Here is a 12,556-nt window from a genome sequence, read left to right as displayed (position 1 = left end):
ATCAAAACGCATCAGTGCTTTCATACACGCTCGTCGTTTAAAGGTACTCTTGAGCTGGCCCTTCTTTAAGATAGCCTCAATTTAATCATGATAAGTTCGCCTTGATCGACCCGTACCAACTTACCCGCTCACACGCGTCTCGTAAATCTGCTTCGTTAAATCTTCCTTCATTCATTTTCTCTACAAGTCATAACCACCTGAGCATCCCCTGTCTCTATCTCTGTAACTGAAGTTTATCAATTTATCATGAAATTGAAAAATAACGGATTACGATGCAAATTCATATAAGTAACAATCTAATGAAAGAGTATAAAAACTTGAAGAGGTCGTCAATAAACAAAAGAGTACCCTTCTCTACAGGAGGCCTGTCTCGCAGCCGTACGCACACATTCACACATCGGACCCGTACAAGTTACAACTTGCACTGCTCGGGCCACAGGCTGTGTGTCAGGCACAAAGTTTATTCGTCCCGCGCATTCGTCCGCCAACCGCCGCGGAGAGCGCACGCGTCGCTCTGTCGAAAAGAGTTCAGTGAACGAGTGTTGTGAATGCAAGGACTGTAGTCACCATGGTGCGCAGTCTGTCTCAGTGGACAAAGACCCTCAGCTTCCCAGCGAGGTTGTCTCCCAACCGCACGTCGAAAGAAAGCGTCATCAATGTCCAGCCAGCTTCCCCAGGAGTGTCACCGACTCCCAGCGCCTCGTCTCTCCCTCAAGGCTCCGACAAAACTATTTCTCCCATACCGATTACAGAGATCAGTCAAATTGTAAGTTCGCCCTTTTCTATTACTTACTAACGAGGGTCCTTCCCCTTTTTGTCTCCCTTCGTTATTTTCTCAAACGTGTGGAGAGTTGTAATGCGAATGCGGCTGCAATTCTGTTCTGCATTTAAAGTGCTTCATTAGTTTTAAAGTTTTATTGACAAGCTTGTAATTGCTTTTTCTGTCTAATACTTTTCTAGGACATTTAAGTATTTATCTTGTTTCAATTCATTATTATAACACATAATTACGATTCAAAATTTGATGTTCAGAATGAAGTTTCTCCAAAATCGTAATTCATGTCAATTTATATTTTAAAAAGGAATATTGCGAGAAAAAGTTATATGCATGTATATATATTGTTAGTCATTCTGTTAACATATTATTGATTTGAAAACATTCTCATATTGGCAGTGTGCATGATATTGTAATCAAAACAATAATATACCTGTTGAAATCAAAATACGTGCAGAATTATTGCACCACAAAACCGACACTTATTGCGCAATTACGTAACAATAAATAATTTTAAGCCTTACGCCACAATACCTAAGTAAGTAAGTAAATTTGTAAACCATTCTTTGAAAAATTTTCGTCACTATTGTTTAAGTAGACCAACAATACTCGAATTAGCCTTTGTTTACAAATATAATATATATATTTCGACGTGGAAGGGTGTCACAGTTAGAGTTAACTGCTTTTCTATGGCAACCTTACGTGATTCAAATGTAAAATGCAAGCGTTACCTTATTAGCAAATAATTATTACGGAAATGACAGGGACGTGTCATGATTTTTTGACAAGTCCTATCACATTTTAAATATGCATACGTGTCTGGTTTTGTTTGTAAGTGTGGCTGTTTGTAATGCAGTAAAGTACCGATGGATGCCTTGTTGGCGAGTTTCATCGGATATCGTCTCGTTTGGTAGTGAGGTGGTGTGAGTGCGCGGGCGCAGCTCGCAGGCAGACTCACCGTTATGTCCCCCTTGCATTCACCTTGGCAAGGCCGTGGATGCGAGTTTTTGCAAAGCATGAAAGCACATGACTTTCACCTTTAAAAACAGCCTTTCTAAATGCTGAAATCTATTCTATGATATGGAATTTAGGGTTCCCATTTTCTAGGCTGCTAAAACGTTTTGTTGGTGTATTATAACGTGACGTTTAAAAGTTGAACGAATCAGTAATAAGGTAAATAAATTTACCATTGTCTATTCAACAAGCGAAATCATTGAATATTTTCAAAAATACTGATGACTTAACTGCTTAGGCATTTTTATGTTTTAAAAGTTTGTTTTAGGAATTTTATTTATATAGTTTATGATATTCATTGTATATGTATTGGTTTTATTATTCATAAATATATGTATATTTTTCATATACCGTTAGCAATTCTTCATACACCGCTGTCTTTTTCCTGTGAGTTACATAATTACTTCCATCCCGAAGGTTGTCTGGCAGAAATCGCTTAAAGCGATAAGACCGCCCATTATGCCACTGCTTATTTTTAATTTAATTTAAAAGAAATTGTATTATACAACGGATGCAATGTAAAAGCTTGTTAGTGACAGTTTAATGTAATTTGCGGAAAAAACAAAAAAAAGAACCGCATATAATAATTACATACTAAAGTATGAAAAAATTTTACGTTAAACTTTACAACACATCCAATTCATAATTGAGAAGATCGTAAAAGTAATCTCGCACAAAGTAACGCGTGTATAAGATTTTACTAGTAAAAGTTCTCGGTTTCCACAATAAATCTTAACTTAATATCCATTGCAAAACTTTATTATAAATCCCCCATTGTTATTTATCGTAAAAATTTTATATGTGACAAAATATTACTAGTTTATTTTTATTTTAGTGACACTTACGGCTGACATCTTGTAGTTTATGTTTTCGACATCGAACTTGATAGTGTCACATAAACAAGACCAAAAATAAACATTTCCCAAAATAGTTGAAATAGAAATCATTACTTACTATGAAACTTCTATTCAGAAAACTTTAGTGTGTTAAAAAAGTCACTTATCATTAATAAGGGGCATTGTCTCAATCGGCAACGACAAAATGTTCACAATGACGTATTTAAATTGTATCGCTTTTGCTGAGGCGTCTTTGTTTTGTTATTAAAGAAAGAAGAAAGAAAGAAACATTTATTCGGCTATACACAAATAATATTAGAACATAATAACTAACACAAGATCTGTTAAAAAAACAAAAAAAAAGAAGATGACTGATAGACGACAAACTAAAATACACAATGCTAGCCTACAAGGCTAGCCAGTTCAGCTTTAAGCTGGGCAGAGCCTCAGGGTTTTCATCTGGAGCCTAAGGGCAGGTGGATGGTTTCAAATACTTAACATACAAATGTTAAATATTTGATGATTCTTTAGATGTGCATTGTGCTTTTAATAAAGCTATACATCACAATATAAAAACTAAAAAATGTTCACAATAATGATGTCTTTTTTTATAATATCAAGTGACGGGAAGAACAAGTCGAACGCCTGATGGTAAGCTACACGCCTGTCCGTAACAGTTGCAGTGCCACTCAGAGGTCAAACTCAAAGATCTGAGAGGCACTGCCACTGCGCCCTGAGACATAAGCTGACAAGTCCCATGTGTCTGAGAAATAAGTAATAATTGCGTTAAACAATGACTGATAAATAATTGTAATAATTAATACATATGATAGAATAATTTTAAATTAAATTAAAGCTGTCGCCGTTTATCTGTTGTATCAATGTTATTTCCTTTACTTTTCAACGGAAGCCCGATACAGACAGACTTCTCTAGTTAACGATGGTAGCTGTGAAGATAACCTCTCTGAATGAAGAAATAAATTTCTCACATATGGCGTTACGGCAAAAAAACTCAATAATAACTAAAAACAAAGTCAAATAATCATATATTCCATAGGCAAAATTTTTTACACTTCAAAACGTCATTTTTTAAGCTACTGCTCGTTCACTACGCCGAGCCATCTGAGAAGAACGAGCCAGAAACTCTAGGGATTGCTCTTTTCAAATAAACTTAAATGCTATAGAATACATTTTGAATCATATTTGTGTGGAATCTAGACTCACGTTGTCTTTCCATACATCTTTATCTAACACGTAGTCTACAATTTTGTAATATGACTTTTCAATTAAATACTTTTAATGTAAGTTTTAAACTTAGGAAATGGTAATCTTAATATATGCTCCGGAATCTTATTGTAAAAACATATACAGTTCCCCATAAAATAATCGTTTACTTTTTAAACGAAATCGTGGTACCATGGTTAATATAATGGATACCTTCTGAGATCAAAGATCTGCAAGAAGCACATAGAAAGCTTAGTAAGGTATGCTTGTTTGTTCCATGGCTTAATTGGTAGAGCGTCTGGGGGTGCTGGTTAGAATCCAGCCGGATCTAACGATTTTTTCTTAGTGTTTTAATGTTTGTTATAATTACAACAAACTAGTGGAGTCATTTCACAAAAAAGTAATTGAATATCACGGTAGTAAAACATCGTGACATTTAATAAACTTAAACAATTATATAAATTCTACCTTAAGTAACTTATCTTTACTTATATTTTTAATTAAACGTTAAATTTAAAGATTGTTTTTTATGCAGCTCTCTGCTACTCACGTACAATACTCATTCAATGTTATATTTTTTGTGACCGAGAGCAGCACGGCAAACCTGTAGTTTTTAAGTACAATAATTAAATAACAATGCCGTAAGAACAAAAGAAATTAGATACGGTTAACTTAGTTTTCAATATAACGAACAGTTTATGCCATTGACTGACATTTAATGGTTAATTATCTTTTTTATTCCTTATTGCTTATTTAAGTTCTTCAGTTAACAAGCACGATAATAATAATTAGAAGATTAAAAAATCTTTTTAGTTTCGTTTTTGAAGGACTTTGGAAATATTTAATTTGGCTGTCAGTACTAGGGTTTTCATTCCGGGAATATTGGTCTCGAAAATTTTTAGGGTCTTGACGATGTTTTGGCATTTTAAAGACTCGAGACCTGAGTGTAAATTTGTAATCATTCAAACTTAACTGCCGCGTTTGCGTTAAGATTTTTATTTAGATCTTAATTAAGGATGTAAATTAAATTAATAAAAGATATCAATTAAAAAGATTTTAATGATCTTTTTAATTTACACCTTAAGTTAGTTAAGTTTACGTAATTATTTCAAAACTTTAAAAGGCCCTTGATTCTTTTTTTGTTGGAAGGGGGCACTCAGCAGTGATCCCATTCAAATCTGAAGTAAAAGTTCCATCTTTAAGTGTGGCAAATTAGGACCCACTTTCCATTAACCGATTTCAATCAAACTTGGCGTCTAGAAGTAATTTTAACGAAAATAAAATGTTTTGGTGACCTAGTGCTTTTCAGTTATTGTTAAGTGGTCGTTACCACAGTGAAAACGAACAGGCATACTTTTACGCCGGTTTTTTTTATAAAAAAGTTTTTTTTTAAATTCTTGTTACACACACAAGACAATACTGTAGAATGGAGCACAATCTGTGGAGATTGAAGAATTAAATCAGGTTGTCTCTATCTGGAACTATATTAAAAGCCCTTTGTTGTTTCTTACGCGTCCACAAATAAAAATGATAAAAAAGTATTTTTTTAGGTAAAAACTTACCTTTAATATTTTTTTAATTTAAATATCACGTTTTGACTGCCTAAATGAATGGAATATAAAATTGAAAACCTGCTTTTGAAACAAACGTCTCGAAAGTCTCGTTTTTCCCGGGATTTTTGAGACCGGAACGCGGAAATGCTGAGGGACTGAAAGCCATGCTCTATGACTTCGTGTAACAAAAATAAATGATTCATGATCATCAGAAGAACGTATATTGATAAATACGTATAAATGAAATGTATGAGATGACAAAGCGTCATTACCTGACAAGCAATAAATTGAGAAATGAGCAATAAAAATTTCGTAAAGAAAGCCATTAATGCAGAGTGGCCATCTTGTATTTATTGCACGCGTCGGTGTTTTTTGATGGATTTTAAATTTTAAAAGCAACAATGGTATGTCATTTACGACACTAAGATCCTGTAAAAATGTCGATTACTTTTGGATTATGGCTTTTCGACGAGTTAAGTTCATATTTATTAAGTTAGATACAAATTATGTGTCACGAAGTATTGATTGAGTCGTAACCATCATGAATTCTCTTTTGTTTCCAATATTGTCTTCTACCTTTTTGCGTCCATTTTTTTCTCTAGCTTGATAATCCTAGTAATATTTTTTGTCTTTATTTTGCTGCTCTCCCTTACTTATTGCGATGTGCCAGACAACCATACAAATACCTCTGGTATTCAGACCGTGAGTGATTTCACCTGGGATCTTTTTTCTTTTTTTTTGAGACTTAGTGATGAACATGTCGAGCGCCTGGTGAAAAGCGACACGGCTGTCCATGCCAATTGCAATGCCATTCAGAGCTTTAAATCGCAAAGATCTGTGGGCCACTACACTGCTCCCGTCACACTGATATATAAGTCCCATTAAAACCGGATCACAGTAATGCTCAAATGCTTGGCGGCAGAAATAGGTAAAGTCTTTCACAAGGAGCTCTACGGCTGCTAAACAGTTCTCACACCGACTACAGGGCCATTCAAGTTATTGTAGATGAATTTATTCATTGTTCCGAGATCCCAAAACACTTAGCAGTCCAATATTAGGCGTCGACAATTTTAAAGATTCCGCTCAACGCATTAGCTTTGGCAGTAAAGCGAATTCCGTTCCCAGCCAAGGAATGCAAATTGCACCCGTTAAGTTTGCACACGGCTGAACTAACTGTGATACGTGAATTGGATAAAAGCATAAAATTTCTTGTAATTTCTGTTTGCGTCGCTATTAATAAGAATGTCTCTTTCTGGTCACTTTCAAGGTTCTGGTTTTGGACTTAATTAACCTTAGACGACTTGAAACTGGAAGTCTTACCACATATATCTTTATTTGTGAACCTATTGTCTATCAAATCTTCAATCCTACGAACATCTATCCAAATATCAAATCTGAAATGTTTTATACCTAACTGAAACTCCTTGCATCGGATAATGAATTTTATGGTGCACATTTTTTTTGGAAGAACTTGCTTTTTCATCGGATATTCTTGATAATATTTTTGGTTGTAATCTTTTGTTTCATTATATAATATTATTATTTATATTAGAATGACTTAAGACTCTAGAGGTGAGCTCAAAAAATACACTCACACTGTGTCTTCACTAAAGTCTTTATCATCATTATAGTATCTATTACATGCAGACAAAACAATAAGGTTTGTTTTAAAATATCACTAGAGTTTGTTATTGTTTTGAAGTCGCATTGTTTTTATTTGCTTTTCTAAAAGTGACCATGTCTTTATCTCCAGGGGCATTTTAATATTTGTCAAATGTTGATGATCTCTCCATACAGTTGTAATATCACTACAGCTAATGTATGTAACAGCTTTGCGTTCTCACTTTTGTAATCTGTCAAATGGCTTTGGCGTGATTTCATTCAGACAAATAGAATGTCTTGCATCACGAATCCATGATAAAACACCACGATCTCAAGAGTAATTTTCTTTTAATGTCTAGACCTTGTCTTTGTTTCTGAAAACTAATTATTGGCCATCACTATTAAGTAAAAAAGACTTAATGTATAAAGGTACTTATATGAATAAGTAGGTTGATTGAACTTACAAAGAATGTTATCAAGGATCACATTATAATTAATTCGAAAGTGCAGCCGTATTTATTGGGTATTTTATGGTGTCTGCGGAGGAAAGAACATCTGCGTGTCAAATTCCTCTATGCCATGTGCAAGCTACTGGTGGGAAGCGAACCATGCCCACACCACACATGAAAGTAAAAAAAGAACTACGTTTTGAATTTTGAATGCGTTGTGCGTTGTTGGTTTTAGCTGCGCTATTTTTGGTAGGATTAATTAAAATACCATTAGCCGAAGACGTTTCTAGATATAACAGGTCGTTAGAAGATGAACGTTGTAATACATATATAACACATTTAAGTGTAACTTTGGGATATTTACAAATTTACATATACAATCGTGCTGCAGCGGTATTCAACAGTCTTGTTATTACTTTTGAGTACAAAACTTATAAAATAATTGTACTTCAGTTCATTATGCACATTACAAGTAGCTGTGTGTTGAATACCACAGATAAAGAGAGCGGGTGGGCTTTTTACCGCGTCAGCTGTTGTGGAACACGACACCTCACAAAAAATATTTCAACGGAAGAAACATTCACGTTGTTCAATGCTAGAGTAATTTTATCTTTGCCTTTTTTGACATGAAAAGCACTGGAAGAAAGGAAGGAATTGCATTTTATGTCAAGGCTAAGTCGTTATTTGGAAATATATTGTTAACATATAACATGAAGAATCAATTAAATTTGTAGGAAATATTGCATTAGCAATTTCTTAAGGAATCAAAGCACCTACTAGCGAAGGCATTTGTGCTAATGCAAAATAATACACTGCTGTGCCTTGTCAGCAGAACTTGCAGTATGCCTGTGCATTGCAAGCAATGTATAAAGTTCACGGTATCAAATATCATAAATGAGGCTCAAACGGATATGTTATGTGATACCGAAGATACCATGTCAATGAATGATATCAGAGGGAAGGATGCGGATGTGCAAAAAAACAAGAATCTCGGCTGATAAAATAACATTTCCGGTTTTTTAAATTGTGTTTAAAGTAAACCTCTTGTCTATGATACGGGTAATAGCGACATCAAAACTTTTAGAATTGGAATTTTGCGCTGTTTATTGAATTTTTAAATTTTGGAAAACAGCCGTTCGCAATTCAAAAATTCCAAACTGGCACCTGCAGCAGATGTTCAATAATGGAAGGCCATGTTAAGTATACATTTAGGAGATTTTGAATGCACGCGTCGGCCTAAAGGAACAGCTGACGGGTGAAAAAAAGATTTTACCTGGATTGGGAGGAATTAACTTGAATAGTCCATTTTGTTGAATCTGTCGATCAGCTGATGTCAACGGCATGTGGTAGATTTTTGTTGCCTTATAGGTTTTTTTTATATTTGTAAGGATTATGGTGTTTCATTGTGTACGACATACGAGATATGCTATGCAATAAAATATAAAAGTAATTTTCGTCACAACATGATCTTCAATTACACGACTCTACTGTTCGCCTATAAACAACTCGCGACTATGACAATGTAGTCTACATATAGCACCCTTGGTGTTAATAAGGTCACATTTGCAAAATGACAACTTTTCACGAGAGATGTTTAACGATTTTACGAACCCAATTAGTCGATAACTTTTTTATACTTAAATAGAGAATTAAACAAAATTTTAAATACATAAAATATTTTTATGACTTGTGATTATCAAAGATTTTTGACGCATGATCACATGTGGCTTTTTTTATACCAAGAGCACGATATTCTTTACGTACTTAATACACATACAGAGCATAATTATGGAGATACTCCAAAATGAACATATTCAAAGTATCTCAAAGAGCAGTTATTTAAGAACCAAACAAAGGGTGTCTATTCAGGAAACGTCTGTTTTGTATCCCAAGCTCTTATGTTTATTAGTACATGTCCGTTGGGAGCCCTTGTTTCCCCATGTCGAGATTGCCCCCTAACCTTTTAACTTTTCTTTTTTTTATTATCAGGAGTACCTAGTGTAGCAGTGTACAAATACACAAATGGTAGGCCAGTGGGAGATCGATTGCTTCTTAATTAAGGGTTTGACATTATAAATTAACTATAGATATGAAACTGTTTTTTCGAATCTAAGGGTCGTATTCTAGAACTCTATTCAATGCTCAAGTCAGGATTGCACTGGCAACACAAGCACTGGAAATACGACCCTAATGGCAGGGACTTGAGTATGATATCAAGTGCTTTAAACCATACTCAAATCCTAACTTGAGCATTGAGTAGAGTTCTAGAATACGACCCTAAATCTCATAAGCTTTTTCCAATAAGTCAACGGTTCTTTCAAACAGACCAGCATTTCGGTTAAAAAAAATACACCATTTCGATTTGAAGATATGTCATTTCCTATGTATAACAACCGCGAAAACCTAAAAACTAGATAAATTTAATAGGTATGTGTTTTTTTCATATTATCATTATCATCATCATTAACCCAATTATACGTCCCACTGTTGGGCACAGGTCTTCTGACCTAATGCGGGTTGGGAACTTTAAACGTTTTCCGAGGGTTGTGAACCTTCTTCGACGGTCAGGTGTCACCATGATGTCTTCCGAAAAGCTCATGGTAAATTTCAAATAAAATTTCGCACATAAATTCCGAAAACTCAGAGGTGCGAGACCGGATTCGAATCCACGGCCTTTGCTTGGGAAGCGGTAGGTCAAACCATTAATCTACCACGGCTTTTTTCATATCAACTAGAATTAATTAATATTTGGTGCCGAATGTCATAATGGCGTTGTTTTTTTGTAATAAACGATGACATGTATATAAATGTACGTTATTTATTTAAATCAATTTCTTCAATGTGACAAAAATGACATTTTTCGAATTCGTCATTTATTGTGAATGGTGGGATATGTTTTAAAAATATATATTCATTTCATTGACTTACAAATAAATGGACGACGGGTCTAATACACAAACCACGAAAAACATGTCCCAAGTCAACCTATTTAAACGTAGTGACATGTAAAGGAATATGAAAAAGCTAAAACGTTGAATTTAAATTGTAATGTCATCGCAGTACTGTCTAATTTTGCTTGCTTCGCCGTCAGTCGAACAAACGAAGACTAAAGCGTGAATGACGCTCTGTATACGATTTTAACGCCCTACAAGTTCGGACACTTTTTAGCGCGGACCCGACGTCCATATAATTGTAAGTCAATGATTCATTTGGTAGTTATTGATAAACAATCCAATAAAAAAAAATAATTTGAACTTATTTAAAGGTTCCAATTTCAAATTAATACGCTATAATCTTATAACTGCTACAAAAAGCATTATGATTTTTCAAATTAATTACCTTATTGTTTTGTTACATCAACTGCAATATGTAATAAAATATTATTAAACAAAAATAACAAAGGCTTTAATAGCACTTGATAGTTTCACGTTGCACCCATCAGATCCTAATTATAGGTCCGTTCAGAAAGCGTATCCTCTACCTTTTTTACGATTTCGAATAATAATAATCTATAGTAATTATCAGACATCGGTATAGGCAGAATATATTCTTCAAAGAAGTAATACGCATAGAGTGAATAATACCTCCAACTGAAATCCTTAATTGTTGCATTGTATTTTGGTTTTATATTTTGATATCAAGTGAGGGGACGAACAAGTCGTGCACCTGGTGGTCAGCGACACGCCTATCTTTAACAGTTGTAGCCTCCTGAGCATAATATGCCTTGGCAAATTTGGTAGTCTCTAAATAGATTGCGGACCCTAGTCATACCTCGGAGAGCACATGTATTTGTTGTCTTTCCCCAGACTATGGCACACCTTTTGTCTTGTCCTGCGTGCCCCTTCATCTGCACACGCGAAGACCTGTATAACGCGATTAATAATGCTGTATCACTGTGATCCGCACAAATATAAACGTCAGAGTCGACACGTCAAGTAGAAGAAGAACAGTTGCTGTGCTACTCTAATGAGAGTTTTAAAAAAACGCACAGACCTGAGGCGCACTTGAGACATAAACTTGACAGGCCCCATGTGCCTGTAGTTTCACCAATACTCTTCAAAACTGGAACGCAGTAATGCTCACATTACAGCCTGGCGGCAGAAATGAATATGGTGGCGGTATCTGGACGAACCCTTGCACAAAGAGCTCTACTGCTACTAATTTTTTTTTGTTGATGTTCAAAATTTGCCATTTGCAAGGTTTAAAACTATAGTGAAACAAAATGTTACAGTTATTATACAGTTTTTTCGTAATCGGATGATAATCCGTGGTAATTTTGATCTGTCATATTTGAAATAACCCCCTAGAGTATTTGTACTCATTCTTCTCAGGGGAATCTGCCTTAGGAATGAGTAGCATGAGATGAATATTATTTGGGTTTAAAAAAATTTACTATTTAAATAAATATTTTATTAATTTGATTTTTTTCATTTCCTATGGAGGTAATATCCACTTTATGCCTGTTAAGTCTTTATGGTATTTGATAATTATATATTTCATTTAATTATCACTTAGTTTGTAATTTGATATAACGGGGTTTTTTTTGTAGTAATAATTTTGATCGATTTCTTTTGTTACCAAAGTGTAAGTCAGAGTTAATTTTGACGGTTCAAATTGGAACTAATTGACAGTTGATGTAAATTACTAGCCCGTTTGTAAGAGAATTGTGTTTAATAATATATTGTCCAGTGGAAGGTAGAGGGTTTGAATCCCTGCGGCGATATGTACCTATGACTTTATTTAGTAGCTATACCTCTTCCTATCGCTCACAACCTTTAGGAAAAGTTTAAAGTTCCTTATTCGTATTAGGCCAAGATTGCGGACTATGATCTTTGACTTTGACAACAGTTCACACTGTGGGCGCTGTGGGTTCGTAAATCATGAAAGAGCTTTTCTAAATTGGTTCTAACCTGGTTGTTCTATAAAGTGCCGAATGTATGAATTTCCGTTGCTATGGTACTCATAGTGCAGGGAATTCCCTAGTTTGAGACCAGGCAATTGGTGTGGTTAGGTAGCCCCTTCAAAATCGGAATACAGTAATGCTGGTTCTATCTTTAGTAGCAGTAGAGGTCCTTGAGGAACAGTTCGTCCAGGGAAGTACTG

At 34.8% G+C, this 12,556-nt stretch overlaps 1 protein-coding gene across 1 annotated transcript in view; it reads left to right on the top strand.

Annotated features, from left to right (window-relative positions):
• Positions 1–483: 483 nt before the first annotated feature.
• The window catches only part of LOC113237497 (TNF receptor-associated factor 4), a 61,196-nt gene continuing 49,123 nt past the window's right edge, over positions 484–12,556 (top strand). Inside the window, exon 1 of the mRNA XM_026473995.1 lies at positions 484–766. Coding sequence (XP_026329780.1) covers positions 569–766 — 198 coding nt within the window. The 5' untranslated portion in view covers positions 484–568. The remainder of the gene's footprint in view (positions 767–12,556) is intronic.

Source organism: Hyposmocoma kahamanoa, unplaced genomic scaffold, assembly GCF_003589595.1.
Source record: "Hyposmocoma kahamanoa isolate Upper Pololo Valley unplaced genomic scaffold, ASM358959v1 93, whole genome shotgun sequence".
NCBI lineage: Eukaryota > Metazoa > Arthropoda > Insecta > Lepidoptera > Cosmopterigidae > Hyposmocoma > Hyposmocoma kahamanoa.
This window is presented reverse-complemented; position numbering and strand designations above follow the sequence as displayed.